General features: G+C 60.4%; 4 protein-coding genes across 11 annotated transcripts in view; 2 read left to right on the forward strand and 2 right to left on the reverse strand.

Moving 5' to 3' along the window:
* Positions 1-571, forward strand: part of DGKZ (diacylglycerol kinase zeta) — a 46,551-nt gene extending 45,980 nt beyond the window's left edge. For all 5 annotated transcript variants that reach the window (XM_049779583.1, XM_049779581.1, XM_049779582.1 and 2 more), the window contains 2 exons: positions 113-212; positions 323-571. In XM_049779583.1, coding sequence (XP_049635540.1) covers positions 113-212; positions 323-439 — 217 coding nt within the window. In that variant the 3' untranslated portion in view covers positions 440-571. The remainder of the gene's footprint in view (positions 1-112; positions 213-322) is intronic.
* A 1,340-nt stretch (positions 572-1,911) lies between these two features.
* MDK (midkine) lies at positions 1,912-3,612 on the forward strand. Its single transcript, XM_049779931.1, has 5 exons — positions 1,912-1,958; positions 2,211-2,290; positions 2,389-2,556; positions 2,661-2,822; positions 3,311-3,612. Exons 2-5 carry the CDS (start codon positions 2,212-2,214, stop codon positions 3,334-3,336), a joined length of 435 nt encoding a protein of 144 aa, XP_049635888.1. The 5' UTR covers positions 1,912-1,958; position 2,211; the 3' UTR covers positions 3,337-3,612.
* On the reverse strand, positions 3,598-11,396 carry CHRM4 (cholinergic receptor muscarinic 4). Its single transcript, XM_049779678.1, has 2 exons — positions 11,351-11,396; positions 3,598-6,139 (listed from the first exon to the last, which is right to left on the reverse strand). Exon 2 carries the CDS (start codon positions 6,107-6,109, stop codon positions 4,673-4,675), a length of 1,437 nt encoding a protein of 478 aa, XP_049635635.1. The 5' UTR covers positions 6,110-6,139; positions 11,351-11,396; the 3' UTR covers positions 3,598-4,672.
* A 3,770-nt stretch (positions 11,397-15,166) lies between these two features.
* The window catches only part of AMBRA1 (autophagy and beclin 1 regulator 1), a 248,566-nt gene continuing 246,897 nt past the window's right edge, over positions 15,167-16,835 (reverse strand). For all 4 annotated transcript variants that reach the window (XM_049779573.1, XM_049779572.1, XM_049779571.1 and 1 more), the window contains one exon: positions 15,167-16,511. In XM_049779573.1, the coding sequence (XP_049635530.1) occupies positions 16,030-16,511 (482 nt within the window). In that variant the 3' untranslated portion in view covers positions 15,167-16,029. The remainder of the gene's footprint in view (positions 16,512-16,835) is intronic.

The raw sequence follows: 16,835 nt of genomic DNA on the forward strand, positions 1-16,835 counted from the left end.
GAGCCCCAGGTGTCCCAGAAACTAGTCTGCACCTCCACAGCCTCCCTACCCCCCACACCTTAGCTGCCCTGGGCAGTAGACTGGAGGTCACCCCTGACCCTTGTGCCCCCAGTGGGGAGACCTGTCTGCACCAGGCTGCGGCCCTGGGCCAGCGCACCATCTGCCACTACATCGTAGAAGCTGGGGCCTCCCTCATGAAGACAGACCAGCAGGTGAGGGGCCCCATATACAGTGGTTCAGTGGGGGCTTCCTGCCCAGCTCCCCCGAGGGACAAGATTTTGCCTTCTCCCCCAAGCTGATGGCACTTGTTCATGACCCGCAGGGCGACACGCCCCGGCAGCGGGCAGAGAAGGCGCAGGACACGGAGCTGGCGGCCTACCTGGAGAAGCGGCAGCACTACCAGATGGTTCAGCGTGAGGACCAGGAGACTGCAGTGTAGCCCGGGCCCCCTGGCCCGCCCGCCCGTCCACCTCATGGCCACATTCCAGCCGGACTGCCTGGGAGGACCCTGCCCCAGGAAGGAGCCCCGGCCTCACCTTGAGGAGCCACTCGGATCTTGGGCTCCATTCTGGGCAGCTAGGGCAGGCTCACCCTGCCCAGGAGCTGGACACTGGACCGAGCCAGGCAGGCTTTTAGGGGGGCCTGTGGGGTTGCCTTCATGCCCTCTCTGCGGAGCTTCTTAAGACACCCAGCCCCTGCGCCCCATCCATCCTGCAGGACTCCCGCGGAAACACTGAGCCCTCGCCACCCCGCCTGCGTGCGCTCCCGCTTGGCCCCACCTGGGTGACCCCTCTTGTACCCAGTCATTTCCTCGTGGACTGTGGCGGGGCAGGGGTGACATGTTTACAGCTGGGTGTGTGACTCAGTAAATGGACTTTTTTCCTTTCGGCCTTTCTGGTTTCTGTGGGGTTGGCAGGGGGGCTGGTCTGTCCGTGAGGAGGGGGCATCAGAGCCCGCAGGACCAAGCTATTTGCTGGGGTCCAGGTTCCGAGTGGGGGTGGAGCCCCGGCCTGCCCAGGGCCTGACCTCTGCCCTGCCGGGGGGAGGAGCCGACTCCCTCAGCTTCCCGCTTCCCGCTGGGACAAAACAATGAAAGCGAAAGAGGAGATGGGGCCAGGCCAGGCCTGTGTGCGCCCCGGCACCCGCTCTCTCCGGGCACCTCTGCCCTGATTTAGGGGGTCGGAGTTGAACCCTGCCCTAGGTCAGGAGTAGGGGGGAGAGGAGTGTGCCTGCAACTTCTCAAAAAAAAAAAAAATCCCTTGCCTCGCATCCTGCCAAATCCGGGCCCGAGAGAGGGCCCCTTCGTCTGCCACAACCTGGTGCCTTCTCGGGATTCCCAGTCTCAAGCACCCAGAGCCGGCCCGAAGGTGTCCAGCACACCTGGCTCTGCGATTCGTGGTGGGGACCGCATTCGCCGACCCCTACAACTCCAAGGTGCCCGAAAGTCGAGCAGGGCGCGCGGGGTGGGGGTATCTGCGGGATCTGACGGCCACAAGGGCACAGCAGCGCCTAGGGGTGGTGGGGGACACGCGCGCGCGGGTCCACTGCGCCCTCCTGGTCTCCCCAAATGGTTCCGCGTGCGGGTCAGAGGAGCGGTGGGAGTGGAAAACCGGGGCTCCTCCAGGAGCCCAGATTTGGGATCTGGGGCCGGATGGAGGCTAGCTAGCCAAGACGGGGTGCCGGGCGAAGCGGGGCGGGCATCCGAGGGCGAAGGGCACCGGCGGGGCGGGCGGGCGGGAAGTCGGGCTCGGGCGGAGGCGGGGACGCGGGGGTCGGGGGCGGCGCGGGCTGGAGGGTCGGGGGGCGGGTCCCTCCTGGAGGGGGTGGGGGCAGGCGGGAAGGGGGCGGGGGCCCATGTGACCGGCTCAGACCGGTTCTGGAGACAAAAGGGGCCGCGGAGGCCGGAGCGGGACGGGCCAGGCGCGGGAGGGAGCGAAGCATCGCCGGGCAGCGAGCGAGTGAGCGCGCGGGACCCTTGGGGTGGGTGGGTGGGGGGTCACCCATCGGGGCGCTGCTGACCCGGGGTCCCGTGGGAGGAGGTGGGGTCCGGGCACCCCCGGGGATGTCGCACGGGACCGTGCGCCCCGGGATCGGCTCCTGGAGTCCTTCATTCGCCCCTGGGGCGACCTGGGGGACATGGGGGTGCACGCGGTCGGTTCCCCCGCGGGAAGGCGACAGCGGGACGCGCTCACCCACCCTCTCCCCTCCAGGATGCAGCTCCGAGGCGTCCTCCTCGTTGCCCTCGTCACCCTGCTGGCGCTCAGCTCGGCTGCCGCCGCCAAGAAAAAAGGTGAACCCCGTGGGTGCGGTGGAGTGGAGTGGAGTGGTAGCCAAAGAAGAGAGGCGAGGGTCCCCGGGGGAGGTCCCAACGCTCTTATCCCGTTGCAGACAAAGTGAAGAAGGGCGGTCCCGTGGGCGACTGTGCCGAGTGGACCTGGGAGCCCTGCACCCCCAGCAGCAAGGATTGCGGCGTGGGTTTCCGCGTGGGGACCTGCGGGGCGCAGACCCAGCGCCGGCGCTGCCGGGTGCCTTGCAACTGGAAGAAGGAGTTTGGAGGTAAGGCCAGGCGAGGTGGGCGCCTGGGAGGGCAGGAACGTGGAGAGCAGTCATCCCCCCACCCCAATTCTCTTCACTTACCCCCTCTGCGTTCTCGCACCCAGCCGACTGCAAATACAAGTTTGAGAACTGGGGCGCCTGCGACCCCGGCAGCGGCACCAAGGCGCGCCAGGGCACGCTGAAGAAGGCGCGCTACAATGCGCAGTGCCAGGAGACCATCCGCGTGACCAAGCCCTGCACCCCCAAGACCAAAGCCAAGGCCAAAGGTCAGCAAAACGGGGAGTAGGGGAGCAGGGGATGAGCCCCATGTCGCATATTCCTGTGAGCGGGGACCCTGGAATTGGGGTCCGGTTTCCCTGTGGCTGGCTAGAAGGTTTGGATGGGCATCGTCTCCTCGGGGAGTCAGGACGTGTTCCGGGCATGTTCGGGGTGCGGGATCAGCTCCCCTTGGGAGCATCTTTTGGATCGGCTTTGTCATCTCCAGCCGGGCTCCTAGAGTCTGCCCCCTTCTGGGGTGCAGAGGCTCTTGGTTTCAGGGCTGCTCTGTGGCTGAGTTCTCCAGAACAGTTTTGTAATCTCAGGGGGGCGCCTAAGAAGTTGGGGGAGTCCGTGGGGTGCCCCGTCCCACCGCCTCTAGGTCAGCTTTGGAGAACCACAAGGGGGCAGGACAGAGTTTCGGCTCCCCGTGGTGCGTGGACAGGGCTCCCTAGGCGTGGGGGCGACCTGCTAACGCCTGGCCTTTCTTGTTTTACAGCCAAGAAGGGAAAGGGGAAGGACTAATAATGGCCAGGCCTGGATGCCCGCCGCCTCCTGATGGAATCTACCAGTGCCTTCGGTCTGCTATTAGCTTTATCAATCGCACCCATCGAGTCCCTGCCTCCTGTCCCTCACCCCAAGTGCCCAGAGTGGGGAGAGCTAAAGGTTTGGGGGAGGGGGACTAGGGTAGCCCCCCAGGGATTCGATTCCCCAGACCTCCTTTGTTCTCCCCCTCTCCCTGTGTGATGCCACTACTAAGAAACGAATAAAATAAACCAAACCATGTTTTTCCCAATAAAAGCTCTTCTTTTAATATATAAAAGCCCCTTCCCAGGGAATTTGCTGTGATGATTTGTTGGGAGTGGGCGGTGGGAGGAGGACTTTCAGGGGTGGGACCTTGCCGCTGAGTGTTCCCTGGAGCTCACTGATGGGAGATTTCTTCTCAGGTGCCCCGACTGACTGATCCCTGAAAGCACACTCTCACACACACACCCCAATCAGGTCCCTACTAAGCCTTTCTGGTCCCTTCTTCAGAGGCCACCCACCTGGGAGTGGAGGGAGCAGCAGAAAGAGTGGGGCAACTCCTCCTGAGCCTCGCCTGGCCAAAGGTCTTGAGTCCAGCTCACTGCCAATCAGATCACAGCTTCTGTTCACAGGCGAGGAGACAAAGGGGTTACCTGTCTCCCCAGTTCCCGTGAGTCAGGCCACGTTCTCTCCCCGGTGACTCCGCCTCAGCCAGCTCTGCTCTCAGACTTAGGCACACAAGAGCAATAAATACCCACTGCCAGCCAGGATCCGGAACCTGCCCTCCAGTGGGTGAGGGGAATGACTCTGACCTGGCCAGTGCTGGGGTTGGGGCAGCCTCAGTTTCCCAGTTTTCTACTTGCCTGCTCCCCCAAACCAGAGCCTGTGTAGCTGCAGCGAATTGGGTGTCTGCCCTGGAGTTGGATATGGGAGGAGGGTCAGCCTACAACATGCAGGGTGCAGGGGAGGACTGAAAGCACCGGTGATAGCATAATGGGGAACCCTAAGCCTTCCACTCCCATCCTGAGCCTCCTTTTCCAGTTCTGCCCCCACTGGTTATTCCTAGTTGGGGTGCAGATCCCAGGGCATCCAGGCCCTTCCAGATGTTCTCCTGCAGATGCCCACACAGGCCGGTGACACCCCTCCCACGGGGGCCCCCTTCCCTAGGGCAGGCCAGCAAGGATGGCCCAGTGTCCCGACCTTTCTTGGGGCCCAACTCCACTTCAGCCTGAGCCTCCGGGGACTCCCCCAGGGACTTCAGTTCTCTTCATCGAACTCAAGCTTGGGGCGCTGGCCCCACAAGTCTCTCCCGTGTGGTCCTCAGGCAGCCCAGCGCCTACCTGGCGGTGCCAATGTTGCGATACTGGCACAGCAGCAGGTGCCGGAAAGTCTTTTTGAAGGTGGCGTTGCAGAGAGCGTAGCAGGCGGGGTTGATGGTGCTATTGACATAGCACAGCCAGTAGCCGATGGACCACACTGTTTCGGGGATGCAGCTCTGGCAGAAGGTGTTCACCAGGACCATGACGTTGTAGGGCGTCCAGGTGAGGATGAAAGCCAGCAGGATGGCGAAGATGGTCCTCGTCACCTTGCGCTCCCGAGCCGCCATCTGCCGCTTCTTACGCACCTGGTTGCGGGCAATGCTGGCAAACTTGCGGGCCACGTTGGCCGCCGGGCGCATGCCGGCGGGTGTGGCCGGCACGATCTCAATGGCCGTCACGCACTCGTTGCCCGTCTGCTTCGTCACGATCTGGATCTTGGACCATTTGGAGGCCGGGTGGAGGGCCCGAGGCTGGAGTGGGGGAGCGGGGGTGGCGGGGGTGGTGGCCTCCGTGGTGGACAGCTCCGTGAGGGGTCGTTCCTTGGTGTTCTGGGTGGCACTGCCCGAGCTGGACTCGTTGGACGTGTCCTTGTCGGCCACGGGACGTGGCGGGGGTGGCAGTGCGGGCGGTGGCGCCTCCTCCAGTTTCCCGTTGCGCATCTCTTCCCGGGCCGCTTCTCCTGGTGGAGGCTTCTTGATGCTCTGCTTCATCAGGGGGCTCTTGAGGAAGGCCAAAGGCTTCGTCTTCTTCTCTTTGAGGCCTTCGGGCCGGTGCTTGTGGACCCGGCTGCGGCTGGCCAGCGAGATGTGAATGTACAGTACAGTCATGATAACTACAGGCAGGTAGAAGGCGGCGATGGCCGTGCCGAAGGTCACTGCCGGGTTGGACAGGAACTGGATGAAGCACTGGGTGTCCGGCACCGTCCTCTTACCCACCACAAACTGCCAGAACAGGATGGCGGGCGCCCAGAGCACGAAGGACAGGACCCAGGCTGCAGCGATCATGAGACCTGCCATCTTGGTGGTGCGCCGGGCCGGGTAGGTGAGGGGTTTGGTGACGCAGAAGTAGCGGTCAAAGCTGATGATGAGAAGGTTCATGACGGAGGCGTTGCTCACCACGTAGTCCAGGGCCAGCCACAGGTCGCAGACCACGGCACCCAGGGGCCAGTAGCCCTTGATGATGTATACGGTGTAGAGATTCATGGAGAAGGCGCCGATGATGAGGTCGGCGCAGGCTAGGCTGAAGAGGAAGTAGTTGTTGACGGTCTGCAGCTGCCTGTTGACCTTGATGGACAGCATCACCAGGATGTTGCCCACCACGGTCACCAGGCTCAGCGAGCCTGTCACCGTGGCGATAAAGACCATCTCCACAGTCTCGTAGCGGTTTGGGGTCGATGTCCCCATGTGTGTGGCCTGGCCGCCCAGGCTGTTATTGGCTTGGGTGAGGTTTGCCATTTTGGTGAGCCAGGGGTGGGCAGACGGTGCCTAGGGGAGGAAGGAGAAAACAACGGTGAATCGGGGAGAAAGCGTGGAGGGAAAATGAGATGGTATTAATTGGAGCTGCCCCCGAGAACTCAGCTCAGTGTCTCCATTCACAGTTTTGCCCATCACTTCTGATTGTAGCTTGAGGGAGGGGGCAGAGAAAAAGCACAGCTGTAGTGCATTTGCTTTGCACATGAACAAACCTGGGTTTGATTTCCTGCCTCCCATATGATCCCTTGAGCCTGCCAGGAGCGATTTCTGAGTGCAGAGCCAGGAGTAACTCCTGAGAGTCACCGGGTGTGGCTCATAAACAAACAAAAACCTGATTGTGGCTGTTCCCACTGGGGCAAGTGCTATTCTGGGTTCTTGGACTGCAGAGCTGGAAAGACACACTGTGAAATCTACAAACATGGGAGCAACAACTATACCAACAAACAGACCAGGCTTCATGGCTGGATTAGGCCAAGTGGGGTGGGGAATCAGGATGAACCCAGATGATCCAGGGCTGGCACTGGACCCCACAGAATATCAGAGTAGAAGCCAGGAACCAGAGGGCAGTAGGTGTGGTCTGAGAGGTCATCATATATTCATTCTCCTTGTTTATATTTTGGAGTCTTTTCGTTTTGTTTTGTTTTGTTTTTGGCCCACACCCGGTGACACACAGGAGATACTCCTGGTTCTGAGCTCAGAAATCGCTCCTGGCTTGGGGGACTATATGGGATCCAACCACAGTCCTTCCTAGGCTAGCACGGGAAAAGCAGATGCCTTACCACTTGCACCACCATTCCAGCCCCCAATATTTTTGAGTCTTATTGAATCTGACCTGGTAGTGCTTAAGGGTGAGTCCTGGTGATGTCCAGGAGACCATGTGGTGCTAGGGACAAAACCTAGATCTTTTACATGAAAAACCTGAGCTCCATGGAGTTCACAGAGCTATCTTCCTGCCCCCTTACTTTTTTTTTCGGATCCCCCCCCCCATTTTGAACATACTTGGGTGGTTGCCTGAGGGCCTCTCCTCTCCAATGATGCACAGGGAAACTATGTGGTTCTAGGGTTGAAGAGATGGTACAGTAAGTAGGGTGTCTGTCTTATGTACGTTCTACCTGAATCCAACCCTCAGCATCCCACATGATCCCTGAGCACTAAGGGATGTGGCCCCAAACGAAAACAAACAGAAAAACAAACAGGGACGCCTTCTGAGCAATTCCCTGGCTCCCACCTGGGCCAGACCAAGGATAAGATGGAGTTAGCAACAAACTCTTGTCTGGGCCTGGCATATCCCACTCTTCATGTATAAGCTTGTGTCAGCCTCACAACTAGCTTAGAAGGTAGAACTATTATCACTTACAGGGGAGGAAACTGAGGCACGGAGTTGTTTCATAACCTGACCAAGTCCCTCGGTTCCTTGACAACTGTCTGGGAACCTAAAACTAAAGGAAGCTAGTGACACCCCCTGGGAAAAGGGCTCCTCCCCATAGGGCTGCAGGATGTGAAATGGAATCGCCCCCAGTCCTGCAAAAAAAAGAATTAGGGCCAGGAGAAATGGAGAAACATAAGGGGTGCACAGAGATGCTGTGGTCTGGGTGCCATCGGGGCCCCAGAAGACTGAGAATTCAGCACCTAAAACCACTGAGGGAGGCCCACAACAGGGCTGCCAAAAGGAAGAGCATCATTGGAGATGGGGGGCTGTTGCCCTGGGGGAGCTCTGAAGGGTGTGCCTCATGGGCTCATCAGTGACGTGCCCCCAGGGTCTCCCCTGCCCACGGGCACTCTCCTTACCAGCTCCCCTTCTCTCTCCTCCCCCTCTTCCTCTCCCGGTCCCCCAGTGAGGAGCCCACGCCCAGCGCGCAGCTGATGCCAGGCAGCACGTCGCGGGCCAGCCTCCTTCACCAGCCCTGCCAACACGCGCCTCTTTACAACGCAACCACTGGCCTCCGCACACCGCAGGCGCGCTCTGTCGTGCTACGCAATGGTGTGCGTCTGTTTGTGAGCCAGAGCAAGAGCGGGCGAGGCCTTGCTGGAGGAAGCCTCGTCCCAGACACAGGGGTCTCCTGTCGCTCTCCAGAGACCAGCTTCTCAGGCGCCCCTTGCAGCTTTCCTCCAGCAAAGCAAAGAGGGGTGGGCGCTCCTTTCCAGGAGCAACCTTCGGTGCAGCAACCGGGGTTCAGCCACTCATCCTATACTGTCTCCAGGTACAGGAGGGGGACTGGATCCAAATGCCACGGAGCCCTCTTCCTTCACTCAAGTCTGGCTGCAGCACCCCAATCCACTGTCACTAAGAGTGAGCATCCCGAGATCAAGTTTGTCCGTTCCAAAACCTTTTGGTGGTCTGACCTCCAAGTCAAGGGTAAAAGCCCAGAGAGGTTCTCTCCAGAGGGTCTTCACAGCCCCTTCCAGCTGGGAATCCTTCCCAAAGGAGCTGTGTGGTGGCTGCCTTGGGGGCGAGAGAAGTAGCACGCCGCTTGGAGGTTAGGCAGGGCAGAGGGGCAGAGAGATCAGGAGCCCCCAAATTTCACCCCGCAGCCAGCAAGATCTGCAGCACGAGGCTGGAGGGGCCACACACAGGGAAAAAAGGAGAATAGAGCTTGTTTATTGAGTGTTAGCTATGAGTCAGGATTCCCTCTGGGCGTTTTATATAGATTATCGGGTTGGATACCGACAAGAGCCCGAAAAGGCAGGTACTATTAGTATCCTCCGCGCTCAGATGTAAGCAGTCTCTTACAGATGAGGCTGATGTTAATTAGCTTGCCCGAGTCATCTTCTTTGTAAGCAGGGGCGGGGCGGGACAGAATTAGAAGCCCGAAGCCTCCTTCTAAACGCTTCGAGATTTCCAAGCTCTGCTCCAGGCTTGTACACAGCTGGATCTGCATCTGGGGGGTCGGGGAGGGGTTCCTTCCCCCTTCTTTGCCACTCCCCTCACTCAGTTTTGGCTTATCCCCTGCATGGGCCTCTCCTTGGCACCACAGGGGGCTGTGGCTTAAGGGTCCAGTTCTGGGGTGGCCTTGGGGAGCCTGGCAATAGTCGTCAGGACAGAGCATAGTGATCCAGGCCTCCCTCCCAAAGCAACTTTCTGGACCCCTGGAAATCTTCCACCTTCCAAGGATGGTGCTTCTAGCTGGTTTCTGGGGTTCCAGTCTCTCCAGGGATCTGGGGGAGCCAAACAGCCTAGGCCCAGGCCAGGACGCACCGCTAGGTGGCAATATCTGTTCCCGGGTGCCAGCTTCTGACCGTACCAGGCGGGGTTTTTCACCACCGTCCCCAGCTCTAACGCGACCACCGGGAACACAGAAGAGGTTCCAGATTGGGACTCCCCGAGAGAGGGAGGTGGGACGGAGGGAATGCGCTCCAGTTTCCAGAAGGGAACTAAATGCTCTGGTTTCCACGCGCGCGCGTGGGGCGCAGTGGTGGGAAAGTTTAGGGCGTAGGGATTCACCCGGCCTCCTAACAAGGAGGAACCTGTGGGTGGGAAGGCGAGTGCGAGTTCTGTTTGTGTGTGATTTACTGGGGAGTTCGAGTAGAAAGAAGCGAGTAGCTGTCAGCGTCGCACTGCTCAGCACGCGCGTGTGCGCTCGGCCACGCCTGGATACCAGTATGCCCGGGAGCGCGTGAGCATGCCCGCGCCGCGGAGACACGTGCCCAGTCCCGCGTGTGCGTGCCGGCTGGCTGTGCGGCGGCCTGGGCGATGCACACGGTCTCGGGAGGTGCCTGTACCTGGAAGCTGGTGCACGCGATCCAAAATGCAGGGCTCTCCAACTTCCACATGCCCCCCGCCAGGAGATGAGCGCGCAGAAAAAGACGGGCGCGCAGAAAGGTCGGGCGGACAGCGGGGCATCTGGGCAGCTCAGCCTAGGCCCTACGGGAAGGGAAGGGTCTCTCGCCAGCGGGCGGACCAAGGCAGGACCCTCGGGCCGCCCTCACCCGCAACCTCGGTGCCGTCTTGGCCCAGTGATACCCCAGTGGACCCGTGCTGAGTGGCCGAGTTCCGGCCTCGGAGCTGACCTCTGTTGAGGGGCTGCAGCTCAGCTTAGCCTGGCACGGCGGTTCGGACATTCTCCCCCAGCTTCATGGTCCCACCGGGGTTCAGAGCAGGCTCCCAATCCAGGAGGGTGCGGGCAGCATTCCCAAAATGCAGGCGCCCAGCCTGGGTTTGGGTCAAGGGAGTCTAATACTCTTCAGAACCTCAGCTCTTTCCCTCCTAAGCATGCACCGGCGCGAGAGAGGGGCGCCCCTTTTTCTCAAGCCCCTGGCCCTACAGGGGCCTCGAGGGCCTCTGAGGAGTTATTCTCAAGACCACCTGCAGGCTCGTCCTGATGGTCTCCGGCGCTTTGGGGTCTACGCGTTTTAAGGTGACCGCTCTCCCCCATCCCCTAACACGCAGCTCCTGCAGCTGGCACCGCGCTTTCCCGGATCTTCCCCAGAAGCCCCCCTCTCCAGGCCCCTTTCCCAAACGAGTCGGGAGCTGTGCTCTGCATACCCCGGGGTGTGGGTTACCCGCCTCAGTCATACGCTCTCGGACTCAGAGAAGGCAGGAAGGGGTCCCCCGGATTCTGTCCCAGGGCCGGGAGAGGAGCCTCTGGAGTTCCGGGCGCAGAGACTGTGAATCCCATACTGCTCCCGACTTGAACGCTCCGGGGCTCTGGCTTGACTCCAAATTTGCGCCGCTGCTCTTTAGAGCCCGGGGCAGCGTCAGGGGGTCGTCCCGGAGTGGTGATGGTGGGGAAGGGAACCAGGAAGGCCCAGGGATGCTTTCCGTCGGGGTTCAAGGTCGCAGATGGAGGACTCCGGGATCGGAATAGGCTGGCGGCGCCGAGGGGCATGGGGGTGGGAGGAGGAAGGAGGCAAGAAAAGGGCATTTTGGGGCTCCAGCGCGCGGCGCCCCGCAGAGCAGAGCTGCCAGCCTAAAAGGCTGGGGTGCGGGTCCTGGTCTCGCCTCGACGGCGGCTGCCTGCCCCTGGCTTGGTGGGGCGATGGGTTGGCACACCCCCCTGACCTCCTGAATGCCCGCTCCTCCTTCCCGGAGGCGCACCTGGCGCAGCCAGCGAAGGGGGCCCCGGGTGGGCCTGCCTTCCAGCGAGCGAGGGGTTCCCGGCGCGCCCTGCCCGGGGTGGGTGGGTGGGTGCAGCAACAGCCGGCTACCGGCGCGCCCTGCGGGGGTCCGGGCACCCCGCATCCTCCCGGCCCAAGCGAGGCGCCCGCCCCCGCGGAGTCACTTACCAGGCTGGCACCTCCGCCCCGCTGCCTGCCCTCGCGCCGGACGGACGGACGGACGGACGGACGGACGGACGGACGGCGGGCCCGGCGGGCGGGCGGGCGGGGCGGCGGCGGGTGCGGGCCGGGGGCGGGGACGGGGTGCCGAGGGGCGGCCCCTGCTCCGCCCGCAGCTCCCTCTGCGCTGTGGCTCCAACTCGCGCTCACGCCGGCTCTTTTGCCCGAGCCGCGTGATGTCACGGGGAAGCAGCCAATCCAGGAGCGGGCGGGCCACCCCACGGCGCGCGCGAGGGGTACCTCCTCGCCGAGGCGTCGGGGACCCCAGCGCCCCGCGGCCCCTCTTGGGAGAGTCTGCGAGGCAAAGGGCAGCGCGCGCGCGCTCGGGCACCGTCTCCGCCGCAGCTCTCTCGCTTTGCGGGGGGCGCTGCCCTCCTCTCCCCTTTTCTTCCCTTCCCCTCCGGGGAGGCTGGGGGTGGGGTGGGGTGTCCGCGTTGTCATGGGGACGCGGCTCCCCCTCGCGGGCTAGGGAGGAAGCTGGCAGGCCCGTCTGGCTGAGCTCCCCGCCTCCGCTCGGACCGAGCACCCCCAAGTCCGCGAAGGGGTCTGGGCCCTCCGCTCCTCCCTACCTAAGTCCTACGAGTGGCACCGCGGAGGCGCCAGTGTTGGATGCCAGTGGCAGGGTAGGGGTGCGTGGGAGTGGGCTCTGCCCCTGAGGCTTTCTGGGAGACCAGGACTTTGCAAAATCGGGGCCGCGCACAGGCCGGGGCAGCTGGAGCAAAAGGGGGTGCCGTCGGGGCTGGGGAAGGAGCTGCAGGAGAGGAGACGCCCATCCGTCGGATGCGGTTCCCGCTCTCCAGCCCTCCGTAGGGTTGGTGCCTCCTTTCCCCCTCCCAGCCCCATCCAGTCTTGGTTTCGAGAAGAGATCCCGCGAGGGAACCCCAAGAAATCCAAGGTCACCTGGAGCGAGCTGCGGCTCTGGAAATGTCCGGGAACCGCAGAGGCCCGGAGCGGCGCAGTTTCAGCACCTTGGAGAGCTCCATTTCGCCTCAACCCCAGCGCCACCAGACCCGTCCCCCCTACTATGTGCCCCGAGTTTGTGCCTGTCTGAATCGGTCCTTCCCGGGACTCTCGGCCCTTCCCGGGTCTTAAGCGTCCCCCGCTCTCCCCAGACCCATGCCAGGTTACGGGCCGGTCAAGCGGAGTCCTAGGGGCGTGGGAGCAGTTTTGGAAAGGCAGGCGAGAGTTCTTGGGTTCGCCCTGGCGATGGCCAAGGTGGAGTTCAGGTTCACCGTAAGGCGCGGGGCTGGAGTTGGCTAAACTCAGCCAGCAGCCCTGGTCCTCCCTCATCTCACCTGGGAGGTTCCATGAACTCGGAACTGAAGGTATAAGAAGCGAGCCCGCCCCACTTCACGGGGCAGAATGATATACCATTGTTTCTTAGGACAAATAAGTGGAGACATCCCTGCGCCCACAAGGGAAGCCAAACACAAAGATTAGCAAACCAATAACTAAAGAAAGCAGATCTGTCTCTGTTGTCTCAAGTTCTCCATTTGGCGAAGCTTAGAACCAAAGGCCCATTGCCGAGGTCCCTCAATCTCAGAGCCCGCACACAGTGGAATAGCAGAGAGATGAGTTGGGAATCCCTAGACAAGGTTTCTTAGGTCTGCCTTTGAATTAGATGAAGCCACAGACGTTTTGTTCTAGCTTCTGAACCAAAGCCACTGGTGATCAGGGTTCGCTTCTGATGGGCCTGGGGGAACAGAATTGGTGCTTGGAATCAAACCCAGTAAGTCAAGCAACTTAACACGCTGTATCTCTTCAGCCCTTGTTTTGTTTTTCTGTTTGTTTTTGGGTCGTACCCAGGGGTGCTTAGGGGTTACTCCTGGTTCTGCGCTCAGAAATTTGTCCTGGTCGGCTTCGGGAACCATATGGGGATGCTGGGGATGGAGTCCAGGTTGGCCACATGCAAGGCAAATGCCCTACCCGCTGTGCTATCATCACCCCAGCCACTGGCTATTTTTACCCCCCCTTTTTTTTGTAGGCTGTACCAACTGGTACTCTGGACCTGGACCCTACCCAGAAGCCCCTCCTAGGTGGGACTTGAATGTGCAGGACTGCTGCTGGGTTTCAATCTCAAGCTTCTAGGATGCAAAGCCTGGGTACAGATTGTGAACCTGCTTTACCTCCAAAGGGGACATGAGATTCCACTCTGCCCTGCTTTTTGTGTCCTTCTGCCAGGGAAGGGCTCCCAAGATTTCAGTGAGCAGCCCTACTGCTGCTCAAGGTTAACTCCTGGTTGTGCTCAGGGATCACTCCTGGCAATGCTTGGGGGAACCATATATGAGGTAATGAGGATCAAATCTCTGTTGACTGCATGCAAGGCAAATGCCTTAACATCTGCACTATCTTTCGAAACAACCCTCCCCCGCTGATCTACTTATCTGCTTTTTTAGGTAAAGGGGCACTGTGGGGTTTGATAGGTGCTGAATAGGACTGGGCTTCTGGCCAGAAAGCAGAGAAGGCACAATTGAGGCCAGGAAGGATTTGAACTCATTTCCTCTTGCCCCTTTTCTTTTTGGATCACATTTGATGATGCTTAGGGGATACACCTGGCTCAGCACTCATTGATCACTCCTGGAGGGTTTTAAGGACAACATATTATACTAGGGATTGAATTTTGGGTTGGCTGCATGCAAGGCAAGCACCCTCTTTGCTATACTACTGTTCTGACCCATACTAAGGAGTGCTCAATGATCACTTCTTTGATGATGCATTTGATCTCCTGCCAGCTCCACCCAGTTGAACCTCTGGCCTTAAGATCCTTTTCCCCCAAGCAACAGCAACTCAGGGCCTCCCTGTGCTTCACACCCTGGCTCTGCCAGTCACCAGGTCTGGAGATACAACCACTGCTCTCACCTCACCAGGTTTGGTGTTGAATATCTTCAGGAGCATGTTACTGTGTTGGAGGTAACAATTCAGGTGCACTCTGAGTCACCAAGGGTAGGAAGAAATCTTGAGAGGGTTTGATAGAATTGTAGTGGAGATAAAATGCACATGATGTCCTCAGCAGTTTACTCCCAATGAACTCAGTCTCCCTGAGATGAAGAAGCCATTCCTGCCCTGAGTGGAGGGGTTGGAGAGGGTGATGAGGGTGAAGAAGGGAACTGGTTTGAGGGACTCCCCTGCCTTTAGTGCCTGGCTCGCATCCCACCTCCTTGGGTCTGCCCTTGGCTCTAGAGTTCCTAAGCTGGGGAACCACTTCTTAGAGTGCTGCAGAGGAGAGTGAGGGCAAGGAAAAGCTGGTTCTTGGCAGGTCATATGGTGAGGCCTCCTCTCTCAGACCAGGCCACTGACAGACACCACTTCGAGAACCCAAGTGCTGTTAATGCCATCGACTTGGCAGTTTTCTCATTTACCACTCATCTATGTCTAGTCTTCATCCACAGTTCTCATTCTCAAGGTCCATGGCATCAGGAACAGGTAGGTGCACTTGAAAGGTAGGTAGAATAGCCCTGGGGTGACTCCCCTCTCTACTGGTTAGAAACTTGAGACTGGGGGAATTTCTGCAGTCGCTTCAGCTTCCTGCAAGCACCTTCAGCTCAGAGCCTCTGGGGGGAGGGAGGGGAAAACGTGTCCAAGGACCGGTGAGGACCAGGCTTCTGGGCTAGTTCTCCCCTCAGACTGGGAAACCATCAGGATGAGTGATGTCCCTGGGCATTACTGCAGTGACATTACCTGCTCATAGCCCTGGCAATGAGTCCTGCTCAGACCCATGGACCTGACCAACCCCCATCCCCCAAAACAAACGACAGAGGAGTCTGGTGAGGGGCACATCATCATTTTAATGATATATAGATCTTTGGTGTTTCCCTCATTAGCAATCAGACTATCCCCTCTCCTCCCACCACAAGGTTTCTAGGATGAGTTACAAACAGAAATCACATTTTCATACTAAAAACGAAAGAATCAGAGCCTTGATTTCGCCACTAGAAACTACACGTACAGTTCAAGGTTCCACATGCAACACCGTAATCACAGACCAAGACCTCACACTCGGACCTGGAGGCCTGGAGCTGGCCCCGGCGGTGGCTCGGTAATACTGACACCCCCGGTGCTGCTGAGGAAGGGGGATGCATGGACAAGCTCCGGGGACTGGTCGGCCAGCCTACACCCCCCCTCCTGCGTGAGGGCCTGCCCACTGCTGCACGCTGCCCCTTGTTCCGCAGGTGTGCCCCGTCTGTAAGTGCTGGAGGCCCCTTTCCTTGGGACTCGGGGAGTCGGGGCCTGACCCACTGCGGTCTCTGGGGAGTGTGCAGGAGGCAGGGCTGCAGCTCGGGCGGGCTCGGAAAGGGAGGCTGCTCTTCACCCTTCTGGAGCTCTCAGCCCTGGGCTGACCCTGGGGCCAGGCTTCTAGGAGAAAGGGGTGGGGGAAATCGTGGCAGGGTCACCCACTGGCTCCTCCATTTGCCCTGAGCACAGCAGCATGGCTGGAAGATTCCAGGATCCCGAGGCCAGTCTGGCCCCCTTCCGCTGTCTCATGCCCACCGACTGCGCCTTCCACTCCACCGCCGGCCCTCTCTCCTGAGCCCGCCGCAGCCCCCTCGGGTCCAGTCCCCAGTAAGTCAATCGTGAGGTCCAGCTTCTGCTCGGCGGTTTGAGGGAGGCGTTGGTGCCCTCGGTGGTCTCTACCTGTTCCGTGGCTCCCTACTGGGGCCTGCAGCATCCCCTCTACTGTTTCCACTCCCGTCAGGTAGGCAGGCATCGCTGGTCAGGTCGCAGTGCAAGGCTGGTCCCTCGGTGCTGGGAAGGGGGCCAGGGACAGGACCCGGGGTAGAGGGCGGCAGGGGCTCCCTCCCGGGACCTGCAGGCTGGTCCCAGGTGGTTGTCCGGGGGCTCAGGCCTCGCTCCGCCATCGGTCCCGGCTCAGGGATCAGTCCCCGTGAGGTGGAGGGCTGGGGCGAGGCAGCCCGGGCGGCGGGCTCAGTGCCCGTCTGGGAGCTGCGGTGGATGCGGTGGCTGACAATGATGTTGTTGCCGAAGCCGCCCATGGAGGCGGTGGTGGTGCTCTGTTCCCGCTGCACCACAGCTGTCATGCCCCCCTCAGCCATCAGCCGCTGGATCCTGCTCAAGGCGTCCTCCCCGCTGGCACCTGGCTCTGCATTGTCACCTGCGAAGGACAAAGCAGAGGGGACCTGGGTTGTGGGAGAGCAGAAAGCCAGGAAGGAAACAAGAGGTCCCCATTTCCTCTTCCGGGCACCAGAGACCAGCAGATCAGAATACCTGAGTTTTAGGGGGAAGCAAAGGAGGCCTGGGGGGTGAGGAGGTGAGGTGCTCAGGGAATGTAGGCCTGGACAAAGGTCCTCTCAGTGGGAGGGGTGTCTGAACATGGCCATGTTCCTTCCTAGGCTGGCATTTTTGAGGGGGACAGTGTCGTCTCCAAGGAGGATTTCCTCTGAGATCCCCCTGGATTAATGGTCCTTCCTTCCATCTA

This window comes from Suncus etruscus, chromosome 9 (assembly GCF_024139225.1).
Source record: "Suncus etruscus isolate mSunEtr1 chromosome 9, mSunEtr1.pri.cur, whole genome shotgun sequence".
Classification (NCBI taxonomy): Eukaryota; Metazoa; Chordata; class Mammalia; order Eulipotyphla; family Soricidae; genus Suncus; species Suncus etruscus.